This window comes from Sinocyclocheilus rhinocerous, unplaced genomic scaffold (assembly GCF_001515625.1).
Source record: "Sinocyclocheilus rhinocerous isolate Xijiao unplaced genomic scaffold, SAMN03320098_v1.1 scaffold711, whole genome shotgun sequence".
Taxonomy (NCBI): Eukaryota; Metazoa; Chordata; class Actinopteri; order Cypriniformes; family Cyprinidae; genus Sinocyclocheilus; species Sinocyclocheilus rhinocerous.
In genome coordinates, this window is record NW_015641018.1 from 780,711 (window position 1) to 798,295 (window position 17,585).

General features: G+C 36.0%; 1 protein-coding gene and 1 long non-coding RNA gene across 5 annotated transcripts in view; one reads left to right on the forward strand and one right to left on the reverse strand.

Moving 5' to 3' along the window:
• The window catches only part of s100p (S100 calcium binding protein P), a 7,776-nt gene extending 5,064 nt beyond the window's left edge, over positions 1–2,712 (reverse strand). The window contains exons 1-2 of one of the 2 annotated variants that reach the window (XM_016570013.1): positions 2,563–2,712; positions 969–1,139 (exon numbers count right to left, since the gene is read on the reverse strand). In XM_016570013.1, the coding sequence (XP_016425499.1) occupies positions 969–1,139; positions 2,563–2,615 (224 nt within the window). In that variant the 5' untranslated portion in view covers positions 2,616–2,712. Of the gene's footprint in view, positions 1–968; positions 1,143–2,562 lie in introns of both variants that reach the window. The other variant, XM_016570012.1, reaches the window with a different exon arrangement.
• LOC107753788 (uncharacterized) overlaps positions 1–17,585 on the forward strand; it is a 63,776-nt gene that overhangs the window by 13,634 nt on the left and 32,557 nt on the right. The window contains exon 4 of one of the 3 annotated variants that reach the window (XR_001641503.1): positions 2,730–3,367. The exons of the other annotated variants lie outside the window; for them this stretch is intronic. This is a non-coding gene — a long non-coding RNA (uncharacterized LOC107753788). Of the gene's footprint in view, positions 1–2,729; positions 3,368–17,585 lie in introns of those variants that run through there. 3 annotated transcript variants of the gene reach the window in all.

A 17,585-nucleotide genomic window follows, 5' to 3' on the forward strand; every position in this document is an offset into this window, starting at 1 on the left:
ATAATTTTTGTGTGAATTTGTCCATTTAAACACAATACTTCAGAGAAAGCTTAATATTTGCGCGTGTTCTGAGGCGCGGGTTTGCGCGCTTTGGATGAGCGCACACACAAATCTTCTCACTGCGCGCGCAGATATCAACGTGTGCTGTTCAGATCTCACCTGTGCGCGCGCGCTATCAGCACGATGACAGAATAAATGACTGCTCATATTCCAGCATACGGCAGTCGCATTGAACAAGAGTGAGTGGTTTTTTTCATCACTGTTGTTGTAATGTATTGGGAAGCCAGAATGCGCATCCATCAACCGAAACATATATTAGCCGAACCCTGTTTGTTTTACGTGTTATTTATAGCAAACCATATTACAGATGCGTTGTCAGATTTAAGTTGAACCGCGGTCCTAGCGCGTGCCGAACCGTGTGTGGAGAACCGTACAGTTCGATTTTTTTACGCGAACCGTTCCACCCCTAGAATACATTAGCATATGCATATTTGCTTCTTCAATTTAGAGGTTACTTAAAGGTACTCGGTAGTTCTGGATGGTTTGACCAAAAAAATCTGTATCGAGGTTTTTTTTTATTTTATTTATTTATTTATTTTTTACGATTCTGGCGGTTTCATGGTTTATCATGGTTTTTCACTGAGTGCGCTTTTGTATGAATCAGAATGCATGAAACAGTTGCAGAACCACTGCATTTTAATCACAATCCAAAACAAACATGTTACATGTAGCATGAGCAGTTTTTGATGTAAATTAGATTAGTATTTAGGACTTTCTTCCAATATTTCGTGCTTCGTGAACAACATTGAGTATGCTCTGCCTGCTACAGTATTTTCTCCTCTTTGTGTTTGTCTTACTATTCAATTCAGCATTTGAATGGGGAGAACTTACTGAATGCCCCTTTAATTCTGTGGTTTCAGTGTATTTTGTGCAGTTCTGTTCTTGAGAAGGTTTCTGGGCATCTTTACCTGTCTGAGTACGAGCGCACCATTGTGATGCCTAACACAAAGTACATCATGGCAGAGAAAAGGATCATGCTGAGGCCTAAGAGAATGGCTCTGTCCTCTCCAGCCTTCAGCGCGGTGACCGTCCTCCTCTTCTCCAAAATATCATACTCCCGAATCTTCTGATAAAACGTCCTGCTTGAGTTCCATAAGTCACAAGACACACAAAGGGGGGGAGTAGATTAATGAAGGCATGGTGTATGCCAAACCTAATATAACAAAATATTGTAAGAATCATTTCACCAGTCCTTATCACATAAAAAAAATTTTGAGGCAAAAAATTAGGTTTAGTTCAGAACTCCAATGACATACAGATAGCTGCTGCTGTCCTATTATATATGCATAGTTAGTTCCTTTCCAAATATTTAGCTCATGATTCTTTAATCATGTTTTGACAGCAGGTCATATTGCTTTTGAAGATTATGCATGGGTGTGAATGCAAGCTGACTAACCTGTCTATCTTTATCAGTGACCTTTTGATAATTACTGTGAGTACAGTGGTCAAAAGCATTACAAACTCACAACCCATTTCCTGTGATTAGTTTACGTCAGAATCCAAGATTAGTTTGATCATTAAAATGACATTGTCTGATACTGCTAAATCAGTGTAAAACAGCAGTTATACTTAAAACTGCTAATAATAGTGAGTGAATTTCCGTGCATTAAATAATCTGTGATGCATCAGTTCTAGAATGATGAGAGTAATTTTTATTTAGAATAAGCTGCATATTTTCTAGGGATGCAAATGTTGGCTGATTCAAGTTTTCATTTTGAAATAAAATAAAAAATAGTTGTAAATGCATTGTCACTTTTATATATTTCATTCATACATGTTAATTTCCTATATTATTTTCATTACTTTTGAGCCATTCAATATTCACTTAAAGCTCATTTTTAAATGCACTCATAATATAATAACACTGTTAAATCTCAAAGTGATCTCAAAAAATTTATTCTGTACAAGTTTCACTTTTAAACAAATGATTTTAGTTTTTGTTGTGTTATTTTTCATTTATTTAGAGAAATTAGTCATTTGTTGGTTATCGACTGTAACAGAATTATTTAATGGTCACTTTTTTAATAAATAAATGTATTTTTATTTTTATTATATATTTATATTTTTATAATATTTATATTTTATTATTTATTTTTGATAACACTTTATGTTAAGGTGTCCTTGTTACACATCATGTTACATGCACTTACTATTATAATAACAATAAATTATTCATAATTACATGCAAGTAACCATAAGCCAAATCCTAACCCTAACCATATAGTAAGTACATGTAGTTAATTAATATTACTTAAATGTATAATAATTACACTGTAACAAGGACACCTTAAAATAAAGTGTAACCCTATGTTTTACAATTATGTTTATTACCATATTATCCCTCTGTACTTCAGAATGAAATCTTCACAGACTGAAGACATGAATCAACATGAAATCAAACATGCAACCTCATTACAGAGATCCTATAAAATGATAGTTTAGCATAGTGCTGTCACAGGTGGTTCAGTTAGTTAGTTAGTTAGTTGAGTCATTGTACTTTACCTTCTCTCACTTCCTGATCCTTGAGCTCCTTTGCTTCCAGCCCACAGAAACATTCTCCCAGCTATTCCAGTGTGTGCGGCTCTCTCTGAAGCACTCAAAAAAGACTGCTGGGATGACCTGACGAGAAAAAAACACACTTAGTCGACCATGTGCTTCCCTCCACACAGGTTCGTCTGCAAACTGCTCCCAGTGTGAAAAGATGGATGTGTCTTTTTTCTTTCTTCTTTTTTTTTTTATATCACCTGAAACTAACAGCCTTCAAAAAAAGGTGAAATTTTACAACCACAATATTAAACAAGTGACTTCATCATTGTGGACAAGCATAGTAAGTCCAAAAAGACAATCCATCAGTCTTCAAATAGAGAAAAAGAAAGTTTCCATAATCCTCAGCAGCGAACAAAGTCCGTCTCATGTGGTTGGAACCAGTTCTCGATAAATAAAACTCACTCCAGGCATTGAAATAAGCATCTGCTCCTTCATTTCCTGCCTGTTGGTTTGGTATTGACTATTCATGGGCTGGCGAGTGGCAGGGTGGAAAATAATAATGAGAGTAGTGAGCAAGGAGAGGAGGACCATTCACGGCATTGATCCCTTCCTCCAGCCCCGGCGGAGAGAGAGAGTGAGTGAGAGAGGAAAGAGAGAGGGAGTGCCGCTCAAAGCCTCCTCCTCCCCTGCACCCTGTTGCTGATTGGTGTTGATGGAGAGTCCTGTAGCATCAAGATGACACAGGTGTTTTGGGCCACGCACTTGCGAATGACTGACTGCACATTCCTGCCCTCAGATGCTGTCCAGTCCAGACTCATCACCCAGCCTGTTCTATGTCTATCATGCGTTTAAATGTAAATCTGATGTGAAGAGCTGAGCTTGTGTCATTTGAAAAACTCAAATTATAATCAAGCACTTAGTGGGATAGCACGCTAGACACTATATATATATATATCACAGGAATAAATAGCATTTTAAAATATATTCGAATAGAAAAAGGTTATTTAAAATTGTAATAACATTTTGCAATATTACTGTTTTTACTGTATTTTGGATAAAAAAAGCAGCCTTGCTGAGCATTTGAAAGAAAAAAATAAAGTGTGTGTATGTGTATATATATGAAAAGTTTATTTGCAAAAACAATTTTTTTTAAATGTTCAAAAATCATGTTTTTTTATTGTTAATCATGTTTTTGTGTTTGTTAGTTAGCTGTATTTTTTATTTATTTTTTACCTAATCAAAATAACCCAACTGCAGTTTGATTGAGATTAATTGGAACGCACAATGAAAAAACAAGATTTTTGAAAATTGTTAAAAACGGAGTTAATCTGTTTTTGTAAATGAACTCTTCATATATATATATATATATATATATATATATGCGCACACGCATAGAGCGGGATAATACGCAAAGCGTCACACCACGTGAAAGTGAAACCTGAGCGGTGAACTCATTTTCGGCAGCCGAAATTTCATCTACATCAGAAATGGATATTATATAATAGATGCTTTTTTGAACATTTTAGCAATTTAAAAATATTAAAAAAGGATTTTTACACGGCACCCCTGCTCTCGAAAGACGGCACCCCAGTTGGGAAACGCTGCTATAGAGGACGCAACAGGATAAGAAATCTTTGAAGGACTTCCACATTTACGCTCCGTTTCCAAACAGTTAAAATGACAAATAAATACTACCTAATTAAAATTAGGGCTTATTTATTGCATTATATTTCTTTTTCCGCGTTTTTACAGTATTGCGCGTTCTAACCAATCACACACGATTATGCTGAGCTTATGAATGCAATGGCCAATCAGAGGTGTTCAGATGAGTCATCACTGAAACAGCGGAGTTCTGTTGTTCAGCGCGCGCTGACTGAATTCTGACTCACAAATTCTCTCCTCATAAACAACAAAGTGCAGAAGTACGTGCAATGTATGTAAGTATAAGAGATTTATTCATCATACAGTGTATATTCACTGATTTTAACGGGAGTGTTTTTAAAGTGCATAAACTCGCGCTAGACTGAGCTTGTGATGATGTTCTTTGGTAATGTAATGTTCTCGTTTTCTGTAGCTGCTTTTTGAATAGCTGAGGAAATGTAAGCATTATAATTAGTAACTTACGATGTTTCTATTAATTAGTTATCGTTAAATACAAATTCAGTCATATTAAAAACATTAGGCTGCTTTTAGCCTTAAGCTGGAGATGGTTCTGTTTCCCGCAATGAAACTAAGTAAATAATTACATAAATTAGCACGATAATATCGTGTATCGGCGATCTCACAGGCTGGCGATAGGACGATATGAATATTGAGCATATCGCCCAACACTAACTTGTACTAGCTTAATACATTGGTATATGATTTAGTGTTGTTAGTAAGGATCATGCTAACCATTACTAACATTACTAAATCTTGTACCAAAGTATTTACAAGGTACTTCAGAAAATCTTTCAAAATACATATTACCAATGTACCAGCTTGACTGACTGAGCAATTTCCAGGTCTGGCTGACCTGCCCACAAAGGTGCAGAGCAACATTTCATCTAAAATGAAGGTCTGAAAAGCAACAGTGAGCAAATCTTTGCGCTGCAGTGGAGAGCTGTAAACGTCAACGATGGGAATATGCCACATATCATATTTGTGCGTGTTGACTCTCTTGCCTATGCTGAGTGGGCCGGATCACAGGACGATGAATTAGATAAGAGGCCGAAGCAGACAGGAAGCACTGACCCAAGGAAACCCATTGTCCCCACTGCACCCAATAAAACAGCTGCCAAAAATGCCAGGGCAACGTGGCACCGAGAACCACATCCAGTGTTTTTAATATAGAATGGCTGTCTTTAAAAAGCTTGGTATGGCCTGGACAGTTGTTGGTATTTGCCCTTCAGGTCACCTTAGCTGGGTAAGTAACGCCTTACAGGGGCCTTTTTTGTCGCAAAAAAGCACAGACATCTGACATTCACCCAAAACAGCTGGAACGTTCATCCAATGTGGCTGCGCATGATGGGATTTACTAAACCCATATTGTCACTGCAGTGATTTATGAGCCATTGTTGATACTCCACATTAGCTTGGTGGGAATAAAATCATGAAAAACAGTTTTTTTCCCCCTCCCAGTAGTGCAACAATAGTTTAGCCGTTTTTAAAAAGTCCAAAAGTTCCAATAGCTACTTCCAGTTTGTTCAGAAATTGATTCACTGATTTCCTGAAGTCCCTATGCTGCATTTTAGATCTTTTTTTGTAACATAATATATAGTCATACACTGATATGTCATGCATACAGCGTCGGACATGGACAGATTTTCTGGTACGCAAAACAAGTACTTTAAAGGAATTCCTTTAGCTTATTGACATTACTGTGGCAGCCAACAACAGCACAGCTTAACCCTGCGCACATTTTTATACACTGAAAAAAAATGATACTAAATTTTTTTAAGGTAAGTGGTTGCAAACAATTTATTTTAGCTACATTTAAAAAAAGAACATGTTGAAAGTTAGTCAACTAAATAAATTTTTTTTAAGTGGTTGCAAACAATTTATTTTAGCTACATTTAAAAAAAGAACATGTTGAAAGTTAGTCAACTAAATTTGTTTATTTAAATGTAGCTAAAATAAATTGATTGCAACCACTTACCTTAAAAAAATTTTGTAAATTCAGTGGATCATTTTTTTCAGCGATTTAGTTATATTGAAAAAGTTTCAATTCAGTTGAACTTTTTTATACCCCATTTTAACATGGATTTCTATGGAGACTGGCCGTAGCTGTCGGGCAAGATGGCAGATAGCAACGGCGGCAGATAATATCTGCTTTCTGATTGGTCAGATCGCCTGTCAATCAAACTCCATGCGAACGGTCAATAGAGGGTATATGCATTGACGTCACTTTCCCGCCGGAACACACCCCCTCAGCCGGACTGAGTGGCAAAAGAGCTGCAGCGTGAATGGATTTAATAGGGAAGCTGCTCGAGTAAAACAAACGATAATCAGTTTAAACTAAAGGTTGCTGGACTCGATATAATGTTCCTTACATCTTAGCAAATATCCAGTGGTCCATGGATATCGATATGCAGCCAGGAATCGTGTTTTCTGACATTTATATGTGCCTGACTTTGAAGCTGGGGAAATAAATAAAGCAGATTTGCCTGTGAACGCATTTTGTAAATACAAAATAGGTTGGTCTAAATCTGGGTGATAATTTGTATCAATGTTATATATATCGTCGTATCATCCATCCCAAAAACTAATTTAGTTTTTGTCAGTTTTTGTTTAAAGGGGTCATATGATGCGATTTCAATTTTTCCTTTCTCTTTGGAGTGTTACAAGCTCTTGGTGCATAAAGAAGATCTGTAAAGTTGCAAAGACTAAAGTCTCAAATCCAAAGAGATATTCTTTATAAAAGTTAAGACTTGTCCATGCCCTCCTAAAACGCCTCGTTTAAACACGCCCCCACATATCTACATCACTGTGTGGGAAGATTTGCATAACGCCGCCCAAATGTTCACGCAAAGAAAGAAGGCGCATGGCCGCCGCCATGTTGTGAAGGCGCTGTGTTTCATTGTGAAAGCGAACTTTAAAAACATCCAGGTATGCAGAATATAAGATGGTAAATATTTAATTGATGAGTTGTCAATACGATATACAGGTATAACAATACAATATATAGGGTATGATTTTACCGCAAAATTCAACGTATTAAGATGAAATGTTAACTGCAAATCCGTGTTTCGCTGCCTGGAGTCCAATTGTTTCTGTGAATTGCAGCGATTCATTTGCTTCTCTTTTCTGTAGTTTTCGGCAGTCTGCAAAAATATGCCTCAGATTTTTTGTCAAATCTATTTGTACAGTCAATCGCAAAGCTCTTTCTCGTTTTAGATGTGTTTTGTGTGTTCTGTCGCAGCATTCACACTGAAAACCAATGCTTCCACTGCGTTTTTTTGCCACTCAGTGGGTGGCGCCACACTCGCTCCAGCTGATGGTGACGTCACGTGCATACCCTCTATTATTAATGGTTTCAACTGTTTTAATGTATTTTTGTTGTATTTATGGGCATGCTTAATTTGTTCAAAAAATTATTCACAGATTAAGTTTTTTTTTAATAGTGAAATGGTTAGACTGCTATTTTTAGTTTTCATCTCCGCATTTATTTGCATTAATTATTCTATTTTTAGTAGTTGGCTCGCTAATTAATCAACTTGTTTAGAAAATGAATCACTGATTCAGGTACCTTTGCAACATTTTACGTCTTTTTTATAGAAAAATTGTTAGTTCATGTTAACTAATGTAGCTTACTTATGTTAATAAATGGAACTTTATTGTAACATAACCAAATTATGTATAACAAGTTGCAAGTTTTCATTAGTGTGTTGTAGCTAAATACTTCAGTTTGTCAAGCGTAGTAGCTTCCATAATGCTGTCTAAAAAATGCTAAGCTGCAGAAAGTTTAGTATGTCAGGAGATAATGATATATTCTGAACTTTGAATAGATTCTGTTTTAGTCATGCTTTTTCGAGCCATTTAGCATGGTAGACAACATGGGAATGTGTTGTTCCAGGGTGGGCTGCTCCTCTCTCTTCAGCTAAATTACATGCTAATGTTGCCTTCTGGACGCCTGACACATGAAAATTATAAATAATGATTACTCTTTCACATCACAACTGTCTGGATAAAGCCCAGGTGTCTCAGTGCAAAACCACCTGAGAACTACAACCAGAGTTTAGTCCACTGCATTCAATTGCTTTCCTCTATTTATAGCAAACATTTCATCGATGTTTACATCTAAATGAAAAACGCATGTTTGAGTCGCATTACGCACCTTACTCAAAACACATTTCAATGACTTATTTCTCAATCTTTTTTAAAGATGTTTGTGGACTCAGGACGTCCCAGTTAGACGCATGTAACTGCTTTTGCATTCGTTGTGTCTCATTAACAATGTTGCATTCATTAGCAATATTACCTCTGTTCACCCTTGTTATTTAACACATAATTACACACCTAATGTTGCATGAAATTATGGCTCTAATGACAAAAACAGAGGTACACTCCAAAGGACAGGTTAAAGAAGAGCTAAATTAAATGTTCAGAGCTGACTGAAACAATGTGTCAGTCACCGAGCACATGTAGATACCGTAGATATGCAATCAGTTGTTAACTCTTAGGACCAGAAAGACAATAATAACACAAACTAATATTGGGTATTTTCACCTAGATAACAAGGTATGAAATAGTATGTGACAGGATCACCTATATTCCTATTACACGCCTCTGTAGAATACTTGACTCTGATTTGGACTCTTGTTGCTAAGCAAATTGTACATTAATTCTATGTCGAGGTACTGATCACCCATTTTGGAATTTATTTTTGTAGTAATGACTTATTGACCTTCGGAACATCAAGTGTTTTCATGGTGCATTCTGCGAGGGATCAAACAAAGTTAGTAAATCAATTGAGTTTTTATCATTGTTGATGATTAGAAACTTAATTAGGTGGAAGGATTGTCACCCAAAGATGGCAAAAACTGGTGAATCACTGGCCATTTACAGGGTTGGATAGATCATCTTTCATGCTAAAAACTGCTATTCGGTTATTGTTTCAGATCTTGACAACTGTTTCTTTTTCTGCTAATTTACTGCTCTCATCAAGCAAACATAATTACCTTTTAATGGAGCATTTCCAGGTCTATTACTCTAATGAGATTTTTATTTTGGAATCTTTCAGTGCTGCTGGCCAGAATTCGAACATTATCTAAACGCATGCATATGGAATATAAATATGCCTTATTTTGCACAGCAGATGCAAATGCGTGCAGACGAACTGGAGAGAAATTCACACATAGCAACAAGAGTGATTGATAAAGCCAACTAAATAATAATAAAAAAAACATTGTTACTCCTTAAACTGTATACATTTAAGACATAAATATGTGATCTGAATCCAAAAAGCTGCGATAAGAAACCTAGACTTCATGACTATCCAAAGTACCCAAGTCTATTTATAAAGCTGAATTAATTATTTACTGTATATAAATTGCTCCTGAGGAAATTCCCTCACCATTTACATTAAGAACTACCAGGGATATAAAGATGTTTTATATGGGGTCAATAAAACTGTTCAGAGGTAAATTAGGTTTATTTGGAGAGTGCCTTTCTCGGAAATTAGTATTGAATCTTCTGGCATGACACATCACATCATTGTATTGGATAAGAGCCACGGTGGTTGTAGTTTTAATTGTACATTCAACACTCATCATAGATCATCAGAGAAAATAACATCACAGAGCTTCGAGTCCAATAAAGGTTTCCAGAAATTGATGCTGTAGATGTTCGCGCTGATTGTCTTGGAGACAGCGAATATGATTTGGATGTCTCTGCTGTGTAATTGATAGCTGTATTAAGAATCCAAAATTAACACCCATCAATGCCAAATGAGAGTTAAAATTGGTTTAGCAAGTAAATAAATCTATTAGGAGCCAGTTGGCTAGTAACTTTAAGTAAGGACAACATAATACACTGCTTAGAACAACTTTTAAGAATGATAGTCTGACTTACTAATGTAAATTACTGTTTGTTTGTTTTTTTTTAAATTATTATTCTTACATTTGCAGTATATTCCTTCATTAAACCTGGAACAAAGATTTTTATTTTTAAATTTTTTTATAAACTTTTTTTTTTTTTATAATTTATTACATTTATTAAAATAAATAAAAAAAATATATAAATATTTATTTTCAATGGCAACAAATCGCAAAATACAAAAATCAATATGGCTGACAAGTAATTGTTCAGAAACGTTTTTATTGGAATTACCAAATTTACTGTATGAAAATATAGCGTGCAATTTTTATAGCAAAGCATGTGCCACTTAGTCATTAAATGGCCAAATGACAAACTATACAACAGTGCATGATAAATGAATGTAAGGCTTTCATGGTACCATATTTCTCCATTGACAGCAGGGTTATTATAGTTAACTAAAACTAAAATCATAAAACTTTAACTGAAATAAAACATAAAAACGTAAAATTGTATGTATGTATCTTGCCGAGGCATCATTTTTATTTAATTTAACTTGATGTAAATAAGTAAAACTGAAATAAAAAATAAATCAAAAGTATATAAATATTAAAACAATAATAATAATAATGACAAAAAGCACACACACACAAAGACAATAACACAAAATTAGCCTACTAACACCTTAAACTAAAAAATGAAAATAGAATATATGAAAATAAAACAAATTAAATATGAATAAAAACTATAATAACATCTCAATTATAAAACCTAATATAAATGAATGAATGAATGAACTAACGCTGATTGATAGGAAACAAATGTTTGTCAGATCAATGCACTCTTTAGTATCAGGTGTATTAGCGCTGAACTTTGAAGTCTGAGCAGCTGAGGATACTCCTGTGTTAAGAAGCATCTCCCGGGAAGCTGATGCTGTTGTCTAAGGGGCCTTGTGTATCCTGAAGACTTTGGTGTTGGAAGGTCAGCGTCTCTTTCAAGGCTCCACAGCAGCTGGAGTCTGACATCACCACAGCAAAACAGACACATGCTTCACATTGTACAATGTGAAATTTACAGCCATCGCCGCCACGATTAGCTTTAAAAGTATGAGTGGGAAGAAGGAGGGGGTCTGGAATCCTGTGCCGGTGGGTGTGTTTGACGAGCAAGTGCTGCTGAACTGGGTTGGGTTGTAAATTTCGGACGAAAAGTGTGGTTGAGGTTGAAAGAATAAATAGAAACTGTGTGTCTTCACTTGGCGTCATTGTTATTGTGTCACGACAGGGCAAACGGGTCATTTGCAGAGCTGTGTGTTGAAAAGATGGTGTCTAGATGATAACATTTATTACCCCAGTAAACACATCCAAGTAACTGCCTTACTCACTTTAGGAACGTGGTATTTCAAGTGTGACACCAGCTGGATGCTATTTTAGGATCCTGATTCAAGAAGAGCAGAATTTAGATGAACACGGCGATAAGTGTAATTATTTGAACGTGCCCTTTATTAAGGAGATCCTTAAAGATATTTAAGTAATTTTACCAACATGGCTTCAGAGTTAAACACAGATCACTCTAAATTGCTGGCCGATATATTTCCTGATTGACTATCAACCTATATTAGAGATTTTTCAAAATGGCTATGATGCCTAAATTTCATTTTGATTTTAGTTTTGCAAAGAATTTTAATATCAGCCATTTATAAGGCGTATCAGTATTGTAATACAATACTGATGCAACCCAAGCATAAACGCCAGTGACAAAAAAGCTGCATTTTAAATGACTGAATCCTAATTATTGACCTTTACTAAGCTGTTATAATGCCTGGTTCAGACTACACGATTTTAGCCTGATTTTGCCACGATTTGCTTGACGTAGGGTGTCATGGGGATTCGTAAACGACAATGGGCGTCGGGACGCAAGATTCCATCGTTTCAGCTCGTGTAGTGTGTCATAGTGGACGACAACCGATTCCGCGTCTGCGATGCTTCACGACATCACGACAGAAAGACTAGCATGTTTCATTTTTTTTCCGTCGTCCACGACGAGTTCTGTCACATTGGTGACGTTGACCAATAGCAGCACAGAAACTCTTTCATACACAGGTTTCAAACATGGCGAAACGAAAGAGATGGTGCTGCTAGGTGGAATTATGAGATGGAGGAAAGGTTCGTGGAGCTGTGGCAACTAGTGTTGTCACGGTACCAAAATTTCAGTATTCGGTACCAATACCAGTGAAAATCCAAGGTTCTCGGTACTGAATGGTCGGGAAGCAACGTGTAGTCTGACATGTTTCTTGTCCACGACACGACAAGATTTTAGGAGTCAAAATCGTGTAATCTGACACAGTGACTATCGTGACTGACAAAAAATATTGTGTAGTCTGAACACGGCATAAGTTAAGTTAAAAATCTTACATTTTTAAATCAGACAAATGTGAAAAATTCTCAAATCTTTTTCAAAAAATAAAATATATGTATGATATTTACTGTATATATTTGGCTGATTGCAAATAGCACATTTCTACAATGGTACTGTAAAATTTGGTTATGCTGAAATTTGGGTTGGATTACTTATTTACTTGGCTGTATTTATTTATTTTTTAACCTAGTCTGCAGTTCAAAGTTTAGGGCCAGTTTAGGGTCAGTAAGATTTTTATTTTTTTTTTAAATTAGAAATGTTTCTTGAGCAACCAATCAAGTGACAATGAAGAATGGAGTAATGGCTGCTGAAAATTCAGCTTTGCATCACAGGAATAAATTACATTGTAAAACCTATTTGAATAGAAAATCTTTTTAAATTGTTATAAAATTTCATAATATTCGTTTTTACTGTATTTTTAAATAAAATCCAGTAAAACGTATCATGGTTTCACAAAAATATTAAGTGGCACAACTGTTGTAACTGTTATAAAAGTTATACAAATTCACAATATTAATGTTTTTACTGTATTTTTGATCAAATAAATGTAGCCTTGGTGAGCATAAGAGATATATTTCAAAAACATTTAAAACAATATTACCAACCCCAAACTTCAAAACTGTATATTGATTGGGGAACAATCAAACATGCTGAATTTAAACACTCTTGGAAAATTGATCAGAGGGTCTATTAAACCATTCAGCTCGATATTGCCACAGATTTTAAATCTTCGTTATTTCTTGGAAAGGCATTGTAATTTTTCCAAAGCTCCTTCTTACTGTATGAGTGATTATGCTGTCAGGTCAAGACATTTGTTTCTTGTTCTCAAATGCACATCATTCTCACCTCTACTTTCACACCTCAAGTGTGCTGATAGATGGTCCTCACCCTGAATTGGTAGCCTACATCAAGAAGAAACGGTTGAGCATCGTGACCCATATTTCCTGATGTTGTACATTGTGTTCTGATGTCCCTGCTCACTTAGCAAATACAATTCATCATAGTTGATTACACCTACCAAAGACACCAGCTTCAGGTCGGGTTGCAAATATTTGCTCAGCACTGAGAGTGGGCAGCTAATTTCCTTTTTCCACATCAAGACTATAAATCCTTCGACTGTATTTCAAGCTGTTTGTCTGTTGCGCTGCGTTTAGAAATACCCCCGGCAGGTATGACAACCGTCGCATTCAGCATCAGCCATAACACGAGGCCGAGCATACGCCAGCAGATTATTTAACAAAGCAGACTGACTGGCCGTGAGAGATTGACGTGACACTCTTAGGGAGAGTGCAGCCCGTCCGTTTGTCAATACCGTTTCGAGTGAGAAAGCGGAGTGCTCTCGACAGCAGCCATCAATTGGTGAATGTAAACCGTGCTGTTTTCCTCCAGCTCTGCCGCTGGTCAGAGATCCAGTCAGCAGACTGTTAATCACACTCACTCAGGCCCAGCGAGACAGCCACAGCCGCAGGGTAATGACACCTAAACAACAGGAATAAATCACAGAGCAGGGCCCGCGACACCAGCACAGGAAACAAGTCATGCTGCTAAATTTGAACAAAACCAGGAACTGATAGGACAGCTGTTTTGCACTCGATTACAGTGCACTCGGATGTGGTTGCTGGAACATATACTGTATGCAAAAATTTTTATTAGGACAGTCAATTGATTTAAAATGTAACTAAATTAATTGATATTCTGATTAAGTAATCAGTTTAATAATATTTGGTAAGATTTTGTTTTGAAAGGAGCTCATCAAGGATGATTTGATCAAAAATACAGTAAAAGCACTATTATTGTGAATTGTTATAACTTCTATAACAGTTGTAGAGTATATATATATATATATATACCCATATATACAGTATGTGACCCTGGACCACAAAACCAGTCATAAGGGTCAATTTTTAGAAATTGAGATTTATACATCAGGATTAATTGATGAAGAAAGTTCATAAGAACTGAAATTATTTTATGCATTCTTGCTCAATATTTATTTCTTTCCCAAAAAAGCATCCAAATGCATTATTTTTTGCTGATTTTTGCAAATGCAGATTTTTATTTATAATTACTAAATGAATATGTTAAATTGACAACCCAAATTTCGGCATATCCAAATTTTACAGTACCATTGTAGAAATGTGCTATTTGCAATCAGCCATGATTATATTTTTGAGGTGGTGTATGCCATGTAAAATAAAATATATATATTTTTTTAATTTCCCATTTATCTAAAAGGTAATATGGATGATTAATAAAAAAGAATGAGTGCACCTTTCAGTTAACAGGTTTCATAGAGTTGATTGTCTGATGTGTTTGATGCGTGTCAGATCACATGCTGATTACTGCAGTCAGAGTTCGCCTACAGTCAATAAACATATTCCCTCCATTAGTTGCTCTTTTCTGAACAATCAAGCCTAAAATCTAAAATAGAATCATCACATTTAACCATCAGCAGCTTTTCAAAGTCTTGCATCACCACTGTGTGTGCAGAACTTCTGTACATGTAGCAGCCAAAGTTATCTTAAAATGTGGAGCTAAATTTTCTCTGCTGTAGTGGATGCCCTGTTTGTCCTCTGGCCCTGTTTGGACTTTAGAGAGTTTTTATTGTGTAAAAGCTGGTTTAGCGAGACCAATGCTTTTAGATCAGCTATTAAATTACAGTGTAAAACAGAAAAAGAGAGAATTCACCCCAAAATTTAAAACTCTGTCATACCCTCACTTTGTTCCAAACCTGAATGACTTTCTTTCTTCTGTAGAACACAAAAGAAGACATTTCACAGAATGTCTGAGCTGCTTTTTTAGACCTATCACTTTGCCAAAAAAAAAAAAAAAATCACCATGTATCGCAAATCTAGACGTAAAGTAAATAGTATTTATTCACAGTACATATCAAATTACTTTTATGATGCTTTTTATTGGTCAAACGGATTTAGAATAACATGAGGGTGAATAAATTATGACAGAATTGTCATTTTGGAGTGCACTATACCTTGTTCATACTAATTAAGTACTATTATAAGTATTAGCTACTTTTTAATTTTGTATAACTTGCGTTATTTGAACTGTACAGCTTTTTAAGGAGTTATTATTTAAGTAGTCATAGTTTTTTGGTCATTAGTTACAATTTAAGATGTTACCATAGACATTGGTGACATTTTTGTTCAGACAAATTATATATAACATAACATATATAATCATTTATGAGGCTCAGGTTTATCGAGGTTTATTGAGGTTTATCATTAAAAAATGTATTAATTATTATTATTATTATTATTTTGTCAAATTGTGCATTATTTAAACTGTAAATTGTTTAAATACTATTTGTATGGTCATTGTACAGTTTAGGATGTTACCGTAGACACTGGCATTGTTTCAAAACAATGTTACTACCTAAACAACATGTCTAATTCTAATATCAGAATTTTCTAAAACAATTTTAACTGCTGATTCAAAGACACTTTTCTAAGAAAAATCTAAATGGATAGCTGGATAAATTGTGGTTTAGCAGACTTACATAATACACTTTTTGCAACGTTACCAATATTACTCCTTTACAATACACAGTTCAATATGTCTGCCTAACAGCTAAGTGAGTAAAAACTTTGTGTAAACACAGCCATGAGCTTATAGCTCACAAGTCAAACACACATGAGGCTAATAACCCCTTCTGGATCATAGTCACACACTCCATAACATCACCACGCCATTGTGTTTCACATTAGCCAGCCGGACTGAATCATGTTATGTAACTGTCCTGTTTGTCTCAGCAGTCACTCTTCATTCAAAACCATTTTAACCCTAGTAAAGGTCACTTCATCGCATCGGTTGAAGGTAACCCTGTAGCCATCTGCGTGCTATTGAAAAATTCTTCTCGTGTCTGGACAAACAACGGCAGGCGAGAAGCACGTAGGTTGTAAAGAATGCTCACCTGCTTTGTGCAGGTTGTAGTGTGTTTCTCTAGGGGCCCAGAAACGCCTGTCCCCCGCAGATCATGTAACCTAAGATGAATAAATGAGCCTGTGCACTCGCTGTCTCATAAGAACCCAGAGGATTTCTGGGAAGTCAGGTGTCACGCTGGGCTTTCTGCTGCTGTCAGAATCTGAAAACATCTAGCTATATACATGCTTTTCCCGATATATCTGCGAAGAGTAGCGTGTCAACGCTTAGAGGACCTCTACTGACAAGTCCTGGCTGGGTCAGGTGGAAATTTCTGACTGAGTACACACTTAGCTTTTTATGTTCCAACATTTTGGCCCAAGGTCAAAATAATTATAGCGTTCTGTTGATCAATGGATCTCCATTTGAGCTCGCAAATGCACTGGGGTATGGAAAATTACACGGCTTAAAACTCAATAACAGTGCCAGCTTCAAGCAAAACAATATCAGTTGAGCTTGTGTTGTTGAAAGCCCTGTGCTGCGTGGTCAAACAATGTCATTTGTCAAAGTTTCTTGTCCTTGCTGTGACTGTGGAAAAGAAGACAACAAGTTGAGGGTTATTTGTACTTGTTTAACCTACACTGTAAAAAAAACAAAAACTGTTATTTTACGGAATTTTACCGTTTTTTCACGTATTTTTGAAATAGTTCACATGTTTACGAATTGCCAAAATATTCCCCAAACCACAAAAAGCGGCAAAGTGTGGGAATGAGCTGCCGTGGTTTGTGAGCAGAGCTGATTGGCATCAGCTGGCACGTCAAAGCTGCCTGTGCCCATCCACACAAAGCATTGGCTGTAATAAAAGGCTCTGCTAATTTACATTTGCTTAGCTGATCACAGCGTGACTTTTTATTACGATGAGGACAGTAAGGTCACGATATTGGGGGTTTGCACCTCTTGAAGATGCAGCACACTGTATTTCTGTCATGCGATCATGTGCCGCAAAGGAATGAGGGACATTTTATCTGTCTTTCTGTCTGTCTGTCATTTTGTTGTCATTCGATAGTTTTGTCCTTCTGTCTGTCTGCTGTTATTTATTGATTGTTTTGTCATTCTGTCTGAATATCTGTCTGTTGTTTTCATTTCTATTGATTGTTTTGTCATTCTATCTGTCTGTCTGCCTTTTGTTCTACTATCGTTCTATCTGTTGACTATTTGAGATTCTATTTATG